Source organism: Osmerus mordax, chromosome 23 (genome assembly GCF_038355195.1).
Source record: "Osmerus mordax isolate fOsmMor3 chromosome 23, fOsmMor3.pri, whole genome shotgun sequence".
Taxonomy (NCBI): Eukaryota; Metazoa; Chordata; class Actinopteri; order Osmeriformes; family Osmeridae; genus Osmerus; species Osmerus mordax.
In genome coordinates, this window is record NC_090072.1 from 626,493 (window position 1) to 644,412 (window position 17,920).

At 53.5% G+C, this 17,920-nt stretch overlaps 2 protein-coding genes across 2 annotated transcripts in view; one reads left to right on the top strand and one right to left on the bottom strand.

The window, feature by feature from the left end:
- LOC136967963 (SH3 domain-containing protein 19-like) overlaps positions 1–8,000 on the top strand; it is a 9,021-nt gene extending 1,021 nt beyond the window's left edge. The window contains 15 exon segments of the mRNA XM_067261963.1: positions 923–959; positions 2,656–2,696; positions 2,972–3,159; positions 3,324–3,518; positions 3,627–4,995; positions 4,997–5,140; positions 5,412–5,543; positions 5,580–5,625; positions 5,702–5,879; positions 5,952–6,164; positions 6,267–6,325; positions 6,407–6,665; positions 6,768–6,942; positions 7,080–7,171; positions 7,254–8,000. Coding sequence (XP_067118064.1) covers positions 923–959; positions 2,656–2,696; positions 2,972–3,159; positions 3,324–3,518; positions 3,627–4,995; positions 4,997–5,140; positions 5,412–5,543; positions 5,580–5,625; positions 5,702–5,879; positions 5,952–6,164; positions 6,267–6,325; positions 6,407–6,665; positions 6,768–6,942; positions 7,080–7,171; positions 7,254–7,364 — 3,239 coding nt within the window. The 3' untranslated portion in view covers positions 7,365–8,000.
- A 1,558-nt stretch (positions 8,001–9,558) lies between these two features.
- Positions 9,559–17,254, bottom strand: LOC136967414 (serine/threonine-protein kinase DCLK2-like). Its single transcript, XM_067261175.1, has 15 exons — positions 16,806–17,254; positions 15,129–15,469; positions 13,233–13,359; positions 13,020–13,127; positions 12,851–12,939; positions 12,434–12,503; positions 12,023–12,128; positions 11,859–11,916; positions 11,617–11,736; positions 11,139–11,285; positions 10,886–11,019; positions 10,199–10,276; positions 9,999–10,095; positions 9,811–9,891; positions 9,559–9,696 (listed from the first exon to the last, which is right to left on the bottom strand). Exons 1-15 carry the CDS (start codon positions 17,209–17,211, stop codon positions 9,559–9,561), a joined length of 2,100 nt encoding a protein of 699 aa, XP_067117276.1. The 5' UTR covers positions 17,212–17,254.
- Positions 17,255–17,920: the final 666 nt, after the last annotated feature.

Genomic DNA, 17,920 nt, shown 5'->3' on the forward strand with positions numbered 1-17,920 from the left:
CCCTTTCTCTACCTCCCTCTTTATCTATACCTCCATCTCTCCCTCTCTCACTCCCCCATTCCCTCCCCCCCCCTCTCTCTCTCTCTCTCTCTCTGTCTCTCTCTCTCTCTCTCTTCTCTGTCTTTCTCTGAAACTGGATGTTTTATTTAAACCCCTTCATTTAAGACTGAGCCCAGAAACAAAAGCTTAGCTGTGTGTGTGGTTGGTAGGAGGGGGAGGGGGGGGGGGGGGGGGCATTCCAGGGTGCTAACTCCCCCTGGTTTCTCTTTAAGGAAATTAGCATGTTTCATCATATAACACAACCCTGACTGAGGTTTTGTGTGCGTAACCTGACTAATCTCAGGTCCGTTCTTCAGTATAAACAGGGTTGTGTGTGTGTGTGTGTGTGTGTGTGTGTGTGTGTTCGTTGGGAACTTGTACCAGGACCAAGTTATAAAGATCTAGACAGTCCTCTCCTCTCCAGTTGAGAACCATCCCAGACCTCTGTCTCAGCCAATCAGACAGCAGCACATGCTCCACACTCTGTTGTAACCAACCAATCGGAGAGCAGTGACTGTTCCAATCATAGTTTCCACATTCTGAAACCCAGAGAGAGAGAGAAAGGGGGGAGAGAGGGCGAACGAGGGGAGAGAGACGGACAGAGAGTGCTCTGCTGGACAGAGGAACCCTGTCTACTGTAGAACGTTCTCCAGAACTGTTCTCAAGGCGTGGAGGTGGAACCCTAGCCTTGTGAAGGTAGAACTCTGCTGTGAAGTCTGCTGTGTTTGACTCTGCTTCTTTACCATGTCACTTTGATGTATTCATCTCTCTCTGTGTCTCTCTGTGTGTCTCTCTCTCTCTCTCTCTCTCTCTCTCTCTCTCTCTCTCTCTCTCCCTCTTTGTTCTCTCACTCCCCTTCCCCCCCCCTCCCCTCTCTCTCCAGATCGTCCAGACAGACACAAACCTGAACATCGCCTCAGGTAAGCTGCTCCTAGCCCCGCCTCCTCAGTCAGTAACAGTCTGTTTGATACTTCTCTCTTGGCATGCTAACGGTCCCTCTGACCTGGGTGGAGCTAGTGGGAGGAGTTTGTATCTGTGGCGTTGGGTGAGAAAATGCCCACCTTGATGATGAAGTGTTCGTGTCAAACGGACAGCACCAAACCCTCTTAGTCGGGGACTATTTCCTCTCCCTCACTGCCCCAGGAGTATCACGGGGCAGTGCCGAGACTACTTTCTGCTTCTGACACACTCCTGAAACTATTTGGCTCCAGCTGTGTGCTGGTCGGCACGGCAACGGTCTGGGGAGGCCAGGACTACAGACTGAAGAGGAGAGGGGGGGAGGGGAGGAGTACAGACTGGAGAGAAGATGAGAGGGGGGGGAGGGGAGGACTACAGACTGGAGAGAAGAGGAGAGGGGGGGAGGGGAGGAGTACAGACTGGAGAGGAGAGGATAGGAGAGGAGGGGAGGGGAGGAGTACAGACTGGAGAGGAGAGGATAGGAGAGGAGGGGAGGGGAGGAGTACAGACTGGAGAGAAGAGGATAGGAGGGGAGGGGAGGAGTACAGACTGGAGGGGAGGAAAAGTGTTATTTGTCATTTGTGCTGACTACAGCTGGTTTGGGGAGAGGCGTGGGAGGCAGGGCAAGGCAGGGGGGAGGGCAGGGGGGAGGCAGGGGGGAGGCAGGGGGGAGGCAGGGGGAGTCTTGCAAGTCTGGACATGGTTAGCAGCTAGCAGCTACACCCAGCAACTGTCTGGTCTGAGTTAGCTGGTCTGGGTTAGTTAGCTGTAAAGTAGATCGGTGTACAAAGGGAGTTAGCTGTATTAAACATAGTTAGCTGTACTAAGGAAGTTAGTTGAACAGAGGTTAGCCGAACATGGTTAGCTGTTTTAAGGTAGCAGTGATACTTCTGTCAGCAAACCTCAGGCGAGGTTATGCTCAAGACTAGGTCTGGGTTTGTTTGTGGGAAATATACTGATACATGCATTCACACACACACACACACACACATGTACACACGCACTCGCACACTCACACACAGTTGCAGTTACACCAGGGTTAGGGTTAGGGACACAGGACAGTTGTCAGCAGAAAGCAGGACTGTGTGTGTGAGACTGTGTGTTTCGAGGTTTCCTGACTATCTTTTTCTAACTTCTTTGTTTCCTCTGCTCACTAATGGCATGTTGACAACTCTTCTGCGCTGTGTGTGTGTTTTATGCCAACTTTTTTATTGATGCTAAGGAATGGCCTGCCAGAGTTAAGAGCTAATTCACCCCATCTGTCTGTGAAGAGAGAACAGGGAGAGGGGGGAGAATAAACCTAGGCAGAGAGAGAGAGACATAGGCAGAGAGAGAGACATAGGCAGAGAGAGAGACATAGGCAGAGAGAGAGACCTAGGCAGAGAGAGAGACCTAGGCAGAGAGAGAGACCTAGGCAGAGAGAGAGACCTAGGCAGAGAGAGAGACCTAGGGAGAGTGAGGCCTAGAGAGAGTGAGACATAGGGAGAGAGTGAGGTCTAGAGAGAGTGAGACATAGGCAGAGAGTGAGGTCTAGAGAGAGTGAGACATAGGCAGAGAGTGAGGTCTAGAGAGAGTGAGACATAGGGAGAGAGTGAGGTCTAGAAAAAGTGAGTGAGTGAGGGATGGATGGACTCATAATTTCTCTTGTCTTCTCCACAGCCAGGGCCCCCTCTCCTCCATCAGGGCTGTCATCAAGAGGAGTGAGTCTCTCTCCTTCTGTCTCCCTAACCCTCCATCCCCCTCCCCCTATCCCTCCCTCTCTCCATCCCCCTCTCTCTCCCTCCATCCCTGTCTCTCTATCCCTCCCCCTCTCTACTCTTTTTCATTCCTACATCCTCCCTTACTTCTCTTTCCAAACAGACCAGCGGGAGTTAACCCCTCGGGTGTGTATGTGTGTGTGCCTGTGTGTGTGTCTGCCTGTGTGTGTGTGTGTGTGTCTGCCTGTGTGTGTGTGTGTGTGTGTGTGTGTGTGCAGCCTCCTCCAGGACCACCTCCCTCAGCGAGGCTCCCAGGGAGAGGCGTCGTCCAGAGATCACCATCCTGTCAGCTGAGCCGCTGGCCGCCACTTCCTGGTTTGCAGGGGCTTCTGGGGGACTGACTCCGCCCCCTCCCCCTCCCCCCGCTGCTCAGATCTGGGGCCCCACCATCCCCCCTGCCGTACAGGTAACCATGGAGACGGCTTCCTGTCCGCCTGTCGGGGCGTTGTCTTGGAAACATGACCCACGTGTTTAGGGTCAGGAAGTCAGGAGGAAGGATACAGGAAGTGGATAGCAGACATGTGATCTTGACTCTACTTCATGTTCCCTCGCTCCCTCCCTACCCCCCAGCCCCCTCCCTCCTATGAGGAGGTGATAAGAGAGAAGACCCAGGAGCAAGTGCCCCCCCTGACCCCCTCCAGACGCTCTGTTACCACAACTACCATCGCCACGCAGACAGACTCCATCCCCCGAGGCTCTGCCTCCCGAAGCTCCGCCCCCAGAGGTTCTGCCCCCCGAGGCTCCGCCCCTGACCTGACACAGTCCGTGGGTGAGAATGTTGTTCATGAATAAATATTTAAATATGTAGAAAGCAGATACATGAATTGTCCTATGTGACATGTTTTAATTGTGTGTGTGTGTGTGTGTGTGCAGCCAGGAGACCAGCCAAGCCCCCCCCGCCCCTCCTTCTCTCTGCGTGTGTCTGCTCCTCTCTCCTCTCCAGGACCACACACACACTCCTCTGCACACACACACTCTGAACCCAGCACACACTCTCAAACCAGCACACACTCCTCTACACACACACACTCTCAAACCAGCACACACTCCTCAACACACACACACTCTCAAACCAGCACACACTCCTCAACACACACACTCTCGGAACCCAGCACACACTCCTCAACACACACACTCTCTGAACCCAGCACACGCTCTGTCACACACACGCACTCCTGTCCTGACCTGCTGAGCGACCTGTTCTCACCTCTGAGCTCTGGGAACCAGACTGACCAATGGGAGCCACCCACCCCTGTTGCCGTGACGACGCCCTCCGATCCTCCCCCTGACCGCCCCAGGCCTCGCCCCCGGCCCCGCTCCAAGGCAAGCCTTCGTCCAATCAGCTGTGAGGTCAAAGTTCAGACGCTGGTCAGGCTGAGGGACGACGGACAGACAGGAAGTGAAATCACCAACCAGGAAGTGTTCCAGGGGAAGTACCTCCAGGAGCTGCTGGAAGCCTTTAGCTCGGACGACTGGGGCTTCCACGGTCACCGTAGCGACGGGAGTGGGCAGAGTGAGTCGGGAGAGGAAGAAGAAGAAGAAGAAGAGGAGGAGGAGGGAGAGGAGGAGGAGGAGGAGGGAGAGGAGGGGGACGGGGACATGGCCGCCCTGAGGGCCAGGATACAGGCCTTCGAACAACAGCGGGCGGACAGTAACTATGGAGACAGTAACCTAGGTAACACAGAGGCGCCCGTCGTTGCCAAGAGACCGGAACCGCGCCCCCGCGCCCAGAAACCAGCTTCGCCCATCGCTCCGCCCATTGCCCCCAAGCCGCAGAGCAAAGCATGCTGGGAAAACAGAAACCCCATGGTGGACGCCTCGATCCCCAAACCCAGCGACTCCCCCACCCTCACCCCCTCCTCCTCTCCTGCCCCTACCCTCACCCTCACCCCCTCTCCTGCCCCTACCCTCACCCCCTCTCCTGCCCCTACCCTCACCCCTTCTCCTGCCCCTACCCTCACCCCCTCTCCTGCCCCTACCCTCACCCCCTCTCCTGCCCCTACCCTCACCCCCTCTCCTGCCCCTACCCTCACCCCCTCTCCTGCCCCTACCCTCACCCCCTTCCCTGCCCACACCCTTACCCCCGCCCCTTCTGCTGCCCCAACCCCTGCCCCGCGCCCCCCTCCCCCCAGGATCTCCTCAATAGACCTGCCCTCCCTCCCACCTCGCCCCCCCTCCCAGACCTCCAGCAGGCCCCAGGGCCAGTGCAGTGATCCCTCCCCAGGAGAGGAGCACCCTGGCTGGGCAGGTTGTTCTGGCTCTGCCCCCTAAACCCCTCACAGGCCTCCAGAGCCCCCCCTCTTCCTCCTCCCTCCCCAAGGCCACGCCCCCTCGTCCAGCTGTCACTCACAAACCATCAGCACTGACGTCAGGCCGCAGAGCCAGCGGTGAGTGTGTGTGTGTGTGTGTGAGAGTGTGTGAGTGAGGTAAGCCCCTGGCTGCAGTGTACAATAGAGTGTTTGAGAGTGTGAACAGGGAGAGGTTCTCTGTGAGGAAAAAGAGAGAGAGAGAGTGAGGAGTAGAGAGAAAGAGGTTATTTATTACGTAATGCAGCATGTGAAATGAAAACAACAGGATCTGTGTGTGTGTGTGTGTGTGTGTGTGTCAGTACATTTAACCCAGCCTGTCTGAGTGTTCCATGTTCCCTTCTGTTAACAGGAGACTGCAGCCCCCCAGCCCCGGCCCCCAAACCTGGCCTCCGGCCTCCCTCCCCAGCTTCCAAACCTGGCCTGAGACCCTCAGCCCCAGCCTCTACCCCAGCCTCTGTCCCAGCCTCTGCCTCTACCCCCGCCTCTGCCCCATCCCCAGCCCAAAGGAAGACCCCCCCCTCCAAACCTGAAAGCCCTTCACCTGACCCTCCCCTTCCTCCCCGGTAAGTCTGTGTTCGTTCCACACACACACACACATGTATACACACACACACACACACTAACCTCTCTCTGTCCCAGGCCTTCAGGGGTAAAGCAGCTCCCCCTGCGCCCTCCTCCAATCAGGGCCAGCCCTGGCAGACCACCCCCTCCTCAGACTGGACCAGCCAATCAGACACGGGGTCAGAGGGCAAGCCGGAAGGGCCCGCCTCTTCCCCCCAGACCCACACCTGGACACCCTCTCTTCAACAGCTACATGGTACACACACACCTGCACACACACACACACACCAGGTTGTCTGGTCACTAAATCACAGCGTTTGTGGCTTAGAAACAGGAACAGGAAGTGCTGGTGGTTCTGGAGGATACAAGCCCCGCCCCCAATGAAAGCCTACTGGATGATAAAGAGCTTCAGGGATCAACGAAGGTCATCACTCCTCTCTCTGACCAATCAAAACCTCTCCTCGACCTGGACTATGAATCAGAACATGTCGTCGACCAATCAGAGCCAGTCTGTAAAGAGAAGACTCTATCGGAGCTGCAGGTAGGTAGTTTCATGTTGAGGAAGAGGAAGAAGAAGACTTTAGTTTTGGTTTGTTTACCTATGAAGGTCTCTCCTCTCTCTCTCCCTCTCTCTCTCCTCCAGCCCATCCTACCAGACCACCTCAGTGATCAGAAGAACACGACCATACCAGCACCTGTCAGGTGAGCTGCACACACACACTTATACTCACTCACTCACACACACACACACATACTACAGACAACCTGTGTGTGTGTGTGCAGTGGCCCGCGGTGTGTTGCCAGGTTTGACTTTGAGGGAGCGGACAAGAATGAGCTCACCTTCTCCCAGGGTGATGTCATCGCCCTGACCGAGGTGATTGGTCAGGAGTGGGGGCGGGGCCAGGTCCACGGGCGAATGGGGATCTTCCCCCTCAGCTTCACCCAGGTGGTGGAGGAGCTCTCCCCGTCGTCAGGGAAACGGATGGTTGCCCAGACGACATCCGAGCTGACAACAGAGACTAACACACCTGACCACGATGAGGTACACACACACACACACACACACCTAACCAAAAAGCTGTGTGCTAGTATGTGCTCATTTGTTGTAATGTGTGTGTGTGTGTGTGTGTGTGTGTGTGTGCAGGGGGAGGGCTGGGAGGTGGCTCTGTTTGACTTCCCGGGTCAGACTGCAGACGACCTGTCCTTCCTGAAGGGGGCGCTGATCACAGTGACCCAGCGTGTCGACGCAGCCTGGAGCAGAGGAAGACTGGGCAGCAGGGAGGGCCTCTATCCCTCCGCCTTCACACACACTTGGACAGGTACACACACACCTGGACAGGCACACACACACCTGGACAGGCACCCACACACAGGTACACACTCTCACACTAGCTACACTGAACCAGACAGTCTCTCCTCCTGTCTGTTTTGGTTTCACTTCCTGTTTTCTCTGCAGCTCAGCCAATAGCAGGCCAGACTATGGTTGTGGGTGTGGCCCAGGTCTTGTTTGACTTCAGTGCAGAAAGTGAGGATGAACTGTCTCTGAAGGTAGGTGTGTGTTACAGAGAGTGTGTGTGTGACTATTTGTACTGTCACCTTTCAGTTCATTAACCCCCTCCCCCCTCCACAGGCTGGTGACCTGGTAACAGGGGTGGAGTCTGTGGATGAGGAGTGGTTTATTGGGGATGCAAGTGGGAAGCGTGGTCTGGTGCCCAAAAACTACATATCCCTGCTGACCTGAGGACTACAGAACTACATATCCCTGCTGACCTGAGGACTACAGATCTACATATCCCTGCTGACCTGAGGACTACAGAACTACATATCCCTGCTGACCTGAGGACTACAGATCTACATATCCCTGCTGACCTGAGGACTACAGAACTACATATCCCTGCTGACCTGAGGACTACAGAACTACATATCCCTGCTGACTTGAGGACTACAGAACTACATATCCCTGCTGACCTGAGGACTACAGAACTACATATCTTACATTCTGGAACTCTTCTAACTGGACAAACTTCTAGAACTCTACTACATTCTAGAACACTACTACATTTCAAAACTCTACAAACTTCTAGAACTCTACTGCATTCCAGAACTCTACACTACTACTATGTTTTGAAACTCAACATTCTAAACACTATTGAAGTCTAAAGATGATTGTGGAGGTGTGCTGATGTTTGTATTGTGGTCCTAGGGCGGACTAGCTAGACCAGTTCCTCCCACTGCTGCCTGGGGCCTTGAGCCTGGAATGTCGGCTCCTGGCACAAGACATGTCATGTCGCGTGTTTGTTTGACTGGTTGATAACTGTGCTACTCTCAAAATTCCTGCCAAGCTTTTTAATCCAAATAAAATCCTGATGAGATGTAATGATGGTGATTCCTGCTTCTGTGTGTTTGTCTCTGAGCCAAGGTGCTCAGATATGAGCTACTGCCCTCTGGTGGTGATGGGAGGAACCGCAGAACCTTGTTGGAACCTGCTGCTGGTAGACCTCTACAAGGAGGGAGTGTGAACGGAGAGAGAAACCTTACAGCTGCTAACAGGAAGTGGTGAGACCTACTGGCTGCTCCTGTGGTGTGTCTGGGTGTGTGTTAGCGTGTGTTTATGTCTGGGTGTGTGTGTTTGTGTGAGCTTGTGTGTGTCTGGGGAAGGCGACGGTGTTAGTATGGAAAGTTCTTTACTGCAGCTACCAAACGCTGTTGAAACCGCCGGACCCTGACTTCTGACCCCTGCTGTACCGAGGAGGACCCTGACCTCTGACCCCCAAAGCCACAGCATGAGCCAGCGGTTCCACTCCAGGTTCTATGTGTCCTACTACACACAACATAGACATGTTGTCAAATATAGGAGCAGAAGTATACATTTCATGTATTTTAATGTTGATATTAGTTCCCAAAAACAAATGCCCAAACAAGGTTCATTCCAGCGCACAGCTATTCCACCTGTTAGTCTGTAGGTTTACTGTTCTTGTCTCGGGGTCTTGTCTGAGCCCCGGTAGACTCAGGGTTGTGGCGTTCACTTATCTTTTACAAACCGCGACTGTACAGGTTTCTATTGTGTTTCCTGTCTGAGTCGTTGAGTCGTTTCAGCACACAGACACAGCATGGTTCAGTTTTTATTATCACAGTTTGATGCACTTTCTGGTTCCTTCGTTTCACAAATACAAAGCAGGATTGTAACCCTGTTTACACACACACACACACACACAGGGCTACATGGGTGTTGTCTTGGGAACGTATGATATGATATTGTCAGATGGTTCGACCAGGAGGAGGTAGAACCATCATAATGGTTCATAATGAGTTTTCGGTCATAACAAGTAGAACTTGGTTCAGAGGCCTGCAGCACTTCTACAATACTTCTAAAACACTTCTATAGTGCTGCAGAGCTCAGAGGAGGGACATGTGATGAAGACTCCTGAAGAGTCTAGAATAATAACAGAACTCTAGAACTCCTGAGCACTCTGGAACACTGAATGGTGGGATTGTTGTTTAACAAGTACAACTATGGGTGTAGAGAAGACAGTCAGCCAAGCTAGGAGATGACCTGCTCATCTGTTCTCCAACACACACACACACACACACACACACTCCTACACTCCTAAGACTGAAATATCAAGATGAGACTAAAGAGCTGGGTCATGATTAGCCAACGACAGCTTCTGAGGCCAGCTCTCTCTTGGAGACCACTACAGGAATCCTACTGGACACACACACAATACTATATACAGAATGATATGTACACACTATATATACACACACAACCCTCTCCTTGGAGGTGTCTGAGAGGGGGGGGGGGGTGGAAGACAGTAAAGGAGAGAGAGCTGAGAGAGAGATTAGAGTAAGTTATGAAGAGAGAGAGAGAGAGTCAGACAGGGACATGAGAGAGGAGGGGTCTGATCAGCATAGAGGAGAGGGGAGGGGTCTGATCAGCATAGAGGAGAGGGGAGGGGTCTGGTCTGGAGGGTGGGGCTGGTCTCCGTCTGGGTGGGGCTGGTCTCCGTCTGGGTGGGGGGAACAGATGACGTCTCCATGGGAACACTGTGACCATCTGCAGTAGCTTCATCCTGGAGATGACACATGTGAGTCATGTCAGAAAGCTCAAGAGAGTGTGTGTGTGTGTGGTGAGTGTGTGTGTGTGGTGAGTATGTGTGTGTGTGTGTGTGTGTGTGCGTGCGTACCGTCACCCAGGGGTGAGACAGAACTTCCTCCGCTGTGCAGCGAGATCCCACGTTCACCTGCAGCATCTGACCAATCAGCATCTGAGACATGGGTCACATGACAGCGTCAGTACTGGCCATAATAATAGTCCTTTAGCTTTTATCATTAATTATTGGGTTGTGCACTGTGGAGTTGTAATATTCTCTACCTTGGCAGGCAGGCTGATGTTGTCCCAGTCGGGGGAGGGGAACTCCAGCTTCCCTCTCAGGATCTGCTCAAACAGCTCCTCCTGAACGTTGTTCTCACTGGAGGGGGGGGGGGGAGGAGGGGGGAATGTTATGAGTATGGATCAGTATTGATTCCAGTAAGTGTTTGTGTATGTGTGTGTGTTGGGTCATACCAACTGACCTTCGGAAGGGGGGGAACCCACACAGCAGGATGTAGGCAATCACTCCTGCAGCCCAGATATCTACCTTCAGACCGTACCTGACACACACACACACACAAGGGGTGTGAGATCAAGGTAGTAGTTTTTCTTTCAGTACACTCTCCCTCTGTCCCTCTCTCGCTCACACACACACACAGACACACACAGCTGTATCGTAGAACGGAAGTTTAGACAACAGTACAGTTGAGACGGAGACAGGAAACACACACACCTGCATACACAAACCACTCATCTTTCTCACACACACACACACACACACACACACTTACTGTACACCAGCCACTCAACTCTCACACACATTCAAACACTTATCTCTCTCTTTCTCTCTCTGACACACAAGAGAGTGAATAGGTTTTTCTTTGTGTGTGTGTGTGTGTGAGTGATGAGTGCTTATCTTGCTGTCACGCACACAAGAAAAGATTAACCTAGCTTCTCTCAAACAGATTGTCTCCATCTTTCTCCGTCTCCCTCTCCCAAACAAATGCAGTCCAAAAATCTAGTAGTCGTAGAATGTTAGCGTCCTAGGACGTTAGTGTACTAGAATGTTAGAGTTCTAGAATGTTAGAGCTCTAGAATGAAGTCGTATTTGGGAATGTTTTGATTGCAATACATGTCTCTCACACACACACACACAGACGTGGCTGTACCCTGTCTCTGCTATGATCTCAGGGGCCACGTAGGTGGGGGTTCCACAGACGGTGTACAGGGGCCCCTCCACCAGCGTGGCCAGGCCGAAGTCCCCCAGCTTCAGAGACTTGGTGCTGTCTGGGTACTCACACACCTGGGGACACACACACACACACACCATCTGACACAGGGAAAGAATGGGGGCATAAAAGTGTGTGTATATATAGTATATGGGTGTGTGTGTGTATATATCTAGTGTATGTGTGTCTGTACCAGCAGGTTCTCTGGTTTGATGTCTCTGTGCACGATGCTCATGCTGTGCAGGTACTTGAGGGCTCCGGCCAGGTTGAACACCATGGCACTGGCGTCTCTCTCTGTGTACTTGGTGGAGGACGTGATGGCATCGAAGAGGTCCCCTCCCTGCACACACACACACACACACACAGTTAACACATACATATACACACACAAATATATAAACAACACCCACAACCCACAAGGACTTTTTTTTTTACAGTATTTGTGTAAAATTCATATTGAAATGAATGTGTGTAGTTTGTGTGTGTGTGCACCTTGACCAGCTCCATGACCAGGAACAGCTCTGTGGGAGTGTGTGTGTGTGTGTGCACCTTGACCAGCTCCATGACCAGGAACAGCTCTGTGGGAGTGTGTGTGTGTGTGTGTGTGCACCTTGACCAGCTCCATGACCAGGAACAGCTCTGTGGGAGTGTGTGTGTGTGTGTGTGTGCACCTTGACCAGCTCCATGACCAGGAACAGCTCTGTGGGAGTGTCGTCCACCTCGATCAGCTGGATGATGCTGGGATGGCGAACCTTCCTCAACACAGCCACCTCGTTCTCTATCAGGTGCTCCTGCTCACACACACACACACACACACACACACCAATACTGATATCAATACTAAAATCAATCAATACTGAGATCTGTACTGGTATCAATCAATACTAAACACTGTTGTTGTTGAGGACACTACCTTCCCACAGCAGCGAGCTTTGTCAATGATCTTCAGAGCAAACTCCTGTCCTGTAGACCTGACACACACACACACACAGCATGTCACCAGCAGGATATCACGCTACTACTACTACTACTGTGTGTGTGTGTGTGTGTGTGTGTGTGTGTGGAGGGGGTACCTACCTCTCCACACACTCCTTCACCACAGCAAAGTTCCCGTCTCCGATCACACGGCCCACCTGGTACTTCTCTCTGATCTTACAGGACGACAGCTGTGTGTTCCCGTTCACTGGAGTACACAGGGCAGGTCAGCACGCGCACACACACACACACACACACACACACACACACACACACACACACACACACACACACACACACACACACACACACACACACACACACACACACACACACACACACACACAGCTTCATGCTGGTTGGCATGGTGAGGTGGCGTGATGTTGCCAGATGTGCCAACCTGTATCACACACACACTTGAATACACACGTTGATGCACACACACAGGTAAACACACACATGCACACACACACACGTGGAGACATGCACACACACACACACACACGTGTGTACCTTCAGGGCTCAGCTCGTCTGTGTGGTCTGCTGCACCATTTACATCTGATGAAGCATGAAGAGGAGAGATCTGAGGAGGGGAGGGAGGAGAGGAGAGGGGAGGGGAGGAGATGGGGAAGGGAGAGAGGAGGAGAGGAGCAGAGGAGGGGAGGGGGGAGAGGAGAGAGGAGGGGAGATGGGGAGGGGAGGGGAGAGAGGAGGGGATGGGAGATGGGGAGGAGAGAGGAGGGGAGATGGGGAGGGGAGAGAGGAGGGGAGAGGAGGAGGGGAGAGAGGAGAGGGGAGAGAAGGCAGAAACAAGGCAGAAACAGAGGGAGAGAGAGGGGTGAAAGAGGACAGAGAGAGTTTAGCCTCCAGTAATGTCATAAGTGCTTCTTCTTTTCTTGAGACATCTGTACACCCTCCCCCCCTCCTCACCTTGAGGTTGTGCCTGGCTCCTGGGCTGGTGGGGGAGGGGCTAGCCCTTGCTGACCTCACCACAGCTGCCTGCCCGGCCGTCTCATTGGCTGGAGAAGGGAAAAAAAGATCAGTATGGGACTAGCCAAATGAAGTGATTGGTTAGCAGTGTTTGGGCTGCGGTTACTACCTAGGCCTGGTGACTTGGTCCTGGGCGGGGTTTTGGCTGAGGTGCAGAGGCTTCTGGGTAATGTAGGTTTGAGGGGAGTGGTGGAGCGAGAGGGCTTCAGTCTGGACTCTGAAAGAGAGAAAAGATAGATGGAAATAGATAAACACTCGTCAAACGTTCAATGAATCCATTAATAAAAGGACCAATGAGCAGTGAGAAGGGTGATGACCTCACCGCTCAGGTAGGGCGGGGTCTTGCCGCTGTGCGTGAGCAGGAAGTCATCCTGAGCGTAGCGGAACTTCTCCAGCCCACACGCCATGAACACATCATCATCCCCAAAGAAGTCCTGCAGGCTGGTCACCTGGGCAACACACGCACACACACTCAGATCACCTAGGCAACCCACACACAGGTTACCTAGTAAACACACACACACACACTCCTTGTCACCTAGGAAACATGCACATTGGTTACTTACCTACACACACATAAACCCCAGTCCTAGATGTTCACTAGAGGTAGTCTCCATCCACAACTAATAAACCGTGTCACCATGTCAGCTGTGTGTGTGTGTGTGTGTGTGTCTAACTGTCAGACTGACTAAGCAGTCTGAGAGCTGGATGTCCCAGAATTCTAATCATGTTTGCCGCTGGCGATAAGATCACACACACGCACACACTCTCCAAAAATGTCTCGAGGATTAAATACAAACGTACATCAAACCCTCTGAGACAGAGAAGAGAGAGAGAGGGAGGGAACGAGAGAGGGAAAGAGAGAGAGGTAGAAGCTTTTACAGGAATGATATGACGTACAGTTGCTAGGGAAAACTGGCAGCCTAGTCTGTTTGCTTGGCTGCTCATGCGCACACACACACACAGCCCCCCCCCTCCTGTGTCAGAACACACACACACACACACAGCCCCTCCCCTCCTGTGTCAGAACACACACACACACACAGCCCCTCCCCTCCTGTGTCAGAACACACACACACACACAGCCCCCCCTCCTGTGTCAGAACACACACACACACACAGCCCCCCCCTCCTGTGTCAGAACACACACACACACACAGCCCCCCCCTCCTGTGTCAGAACACACACACACACACACAGCCCCCCCCTCCTGTGTCAGAACACACACACACACACACAGCCCTCCCCTCCTGTGTCAGAACACACACACACACACACACAGCCCCCCCCTCCTGTGTCAGAACACACACACAGCCCCCCCCTCCTGTGTCAGAACACACACACACACACAGCCCCCCCTCCTGTGTCAGAACACACACACACACACAGCCCCCCCCTCCTGTGTCAGAACACACACACACACACAGCCCCCCCCCGCCTGTGGGACAAGTGTCTTTTGTGTGACTGGGTGAGAGGCTCACATTTAATACAATAGATGTCTCACCAAGGAACTCTCCCTCTCTCCTTTCTCCTCTACCTCGCTCTCCCTCATGTCTCACCAAGGAACTCTCCCTCGCTCTCCCTCATGTCTCACCAAGGAACTCTCCCTCTCTCCTCTCCCTGTAAGTACACCAGTCTTTCAGGGTTCCCTCCTGTTCTGCATGAGAAGCACTCTGGCATACTAATGCATCTCTCCTCTCCTCCTCCTGCTCCTCCTCCTCCTCCTCCTCTCCCTCCATTTTTTTCCCTTTTCCCTCTTAACTCTCTTCCCTCTCCTCTCTATAATTTCTCCCCTTCTATCACACTGCTGGACTGCCATGTGTGTAATGTGACTGTGTGTGTGTGTGTGAGGAGGGAAGGGGAGAAAGTAGTTGCCATGGTAGCCACACTGCAGCACAATGGTAGCCTGCTCTGGGGATGAACACACACACACACAAGTTGTAAACTGTCTGTTCCAACTAACGTAACTGCAGATCATTGATTTCTTGTAACTGTCAGACAGACAGGTAACATGCAGACAGACAGGTAACATGCAGACAGACAGGTACCAGATGTTAAACCTGCCTGTCTATATGACTCACATTCCTCCCCAGTCATTACACACACCCTGCCCCCCCCCCCCCCCCCGCACACACTCCTTTTTCTTGCCCCTCTCACCAAACCAGTTCTCAACCCACCCTCCCACATACCGCCCCCCCCTCCCCTCCTCCTCCCCCACCTGCTTGCCGTCCAGGGTGTAGATCTTCTTGACGGCTCCAGAGTCCAGCTTGATGGCGTCTGTGATGTCCTCCAGGACCTGGCTGAAGGACTGGGCTGTCTTCTTGTTCAGGAGGATCCTCACAGCCTTCCTGGGACGGCCCCCGCTGCGGATCACCGTCACCAGCTTGGGCTTGATGAAGTCCTTTCCCTCCCCCCTGCCCTCCCCCCTGCCCTCCCCCCGGGGCCCCCCAGCCCCTGGCCTCCCCGCCACCCCTGCCCCGGGCCTCCAGCTGGGGACAGAGATCTTGGAGTACTCCTCCTTCCTGAAGGGCTCGTTGGACGCACACACATAGTTCTCTCCTTGGTGCGGGGGGGGGGGGGGGGGGGGGAGGGGAGAGAGAAAGGGTTAGGAGACGTTAACACTGGATGTGTGTGTGTGTGTGTGTGTGTGATGAGAGCAGACTTGACACCTGCTGTCTCCTCCACCCTGACTGCCCAGATCTGATCCTGAACCCCCTCACCCCCCCCCCCCTCCCTCCCCCGCACACACACACACACACACACACACACACACACACACAGTGGCCCCTGGACAGTGTCCTGATTGCAGCTCCATTTGAAAACCCTCAGTTGTTGTTAGTATCATCTGAGAGTCACAGTGCTCCAGATCAATACACACTAACCACTTTCCTTTGGTGTTAACCCTGTCAGTACACTGGTTCTACTGCTCCACAGTCTATGTTCTGCTGTTCTATAGGTGCTGCTGTTCCACAGTCTAGGTTCTGCATTTCTATAGGTGCTGCTGTTCCACAGTCTAGGTTCTGCTGTTCCATAGGTGCTGCTGTTCCACAGTCTAGGTTCTGCTGTTCCACAGTCGAGGTTCTGCTGTTCCACAGTCGAGGTTCTGCAGGCGGCTGGGCCTCACATGGATTGCCTTATAAGGCAATCCACACCTCTCCTCCTCCTCTCCCTCTCTCCTCTCCCTCTCTCCTCTCCCTCTCTCCTCTCCCTCTCTCCTCTCCCTCTCTGTCTCATTCAGTCAGTCTCCCTCTGTCTCCCTCTGCCCCTCCTCCCCCTCTCTCTGTATCTACCCCTCTCTCTTTCCTCCTCATCCCCTCAGGTAAGGACTGCCCAGTGTGACCTTGCTGACTGGTGACACTGTGACATTGGTTGCTATGCGGTTGCCCCTGACAACCACAGCATCTTTCTCCTTTAGCAGAGGTGGAGAACGTTCTAGCAGGAACAGTTTCATCGTAATCCTGTCACTCCCTGAAATAATCTCTCTTGGAGAGGAGAGGAGATTAAGAAAGAGAAAGCAAGTCCTAACCCATGGTCTCTCTGTTTCACTGCACCAGACTGGGCAAGTTATTTCATTATCCTGAGAGTCCCATTACTGTCCGCCAGCCCTCCTCCTCCTCCCTCCCTCCCTCCCTCCCTCCCTCCCTCCCTCCCTCCCTCCCTCCCTCCCTCCCTCCCTCCCTCCCTCCCTTGGAGGCCCACCAGCCAATCAGAGAAAGGTTGGATGTCCACCAGGAAGTGTGTGTGTTGCTGCTGGGGAGACAGTCTAACCTGACAGACAGACTCACACTGGTGATGGGACTGATACTGGTCATAACGAAAAACCCTGCATTGATTGACATGGACGTGAGTGATTGATGTGCACGTGAGTGATTGGCAGCTGTGTGTCTCTCCTTACCCTCCGCCAGTTCGTCCAAGCTCGTGATCTTGGTCCCGTCCACCGTGTAGATGGTGCGCACGCCCTGTGGCAGGTGCAGGTTGTCCGCGAGCGATCGAGTGAGTTCCATCAGAAGAGCGTCGTAGGAACGGAACCGGTCGCTCGAGACTGCATACACCAGCCCTTTGAAGTACCGGTCTCCGTTCCGGTAAAACCTCACCTTTTTGGCACGCTTCTCCGAGGTGAGCGCCTGGAGCGTGCGCGTGCGGTAGTAGCTGCAGTTGGTGCTGTGCGCGGGGCTAGGGACCAGGCTGCTGCCCCGCGAGCCAGAGCCGGTGTCAGTGCCTTTGCTGCGCGTGGACCGGCCCCGGCGTGTTTTATCCCGCTCATCAAAATGCTCCAGTTCAATACTCTTACTAAGAGACATGGCTGCTTCCGTTGTCTCATACGGTGCCGGTACCGAATCGTAACGTTGTGTAGACCTCACTAATCCCCGAGAACCACATGTGGATATGACCGGGATCCAAACAGAGCCTGGTCAGTTTCCTGTAACGGTAATGGCGAAGGTAAACTAATCACATCCCTGCATCCACGAGTATCGTCCTGCTAACGAGCCGTTCTCCCCGGTAACACCGCTGCGAACAGCAGCGAGACTACGTGAGCATGTTCCGTTGAGCTCCAAATCACGCTCCAATAGTCGGAAGGGATTCTTGGGTTTATCACCGTTAAACTCCACCCAATAGATAAGGCCAGTCAATCATGCCGGTAACGTCCTCGTGACAGGTTGATACCAGAATAATCGACAGTGCGCGGGCTCAGAGACGTTCACGGTGACAGGCGAGAACGGCTGTTGTCCTCGCAGGCGAAATGGTTGCTATTGGCTCTTGCGCGCTCCTTACGAGGTCCCCGGTATCCCGGCGAATCCAAAATTAGAGGTTGAAGCGTCACAGACACTAAACCAACCGTGTTTCATTCGTTGCACGCCCTAGACACGCGTCGCCGGTTTGTGGCCGCAGCGTTGGATGCGCGAGACAGCATGGCTGCGGCAGGGGGGAGAGAGAGACAGAGCGCGAGAGAGACGGAGACCGACAGCCCCTCCGCTCGTTCCCTACGTGATCGTCACATCCCTCCTCCTC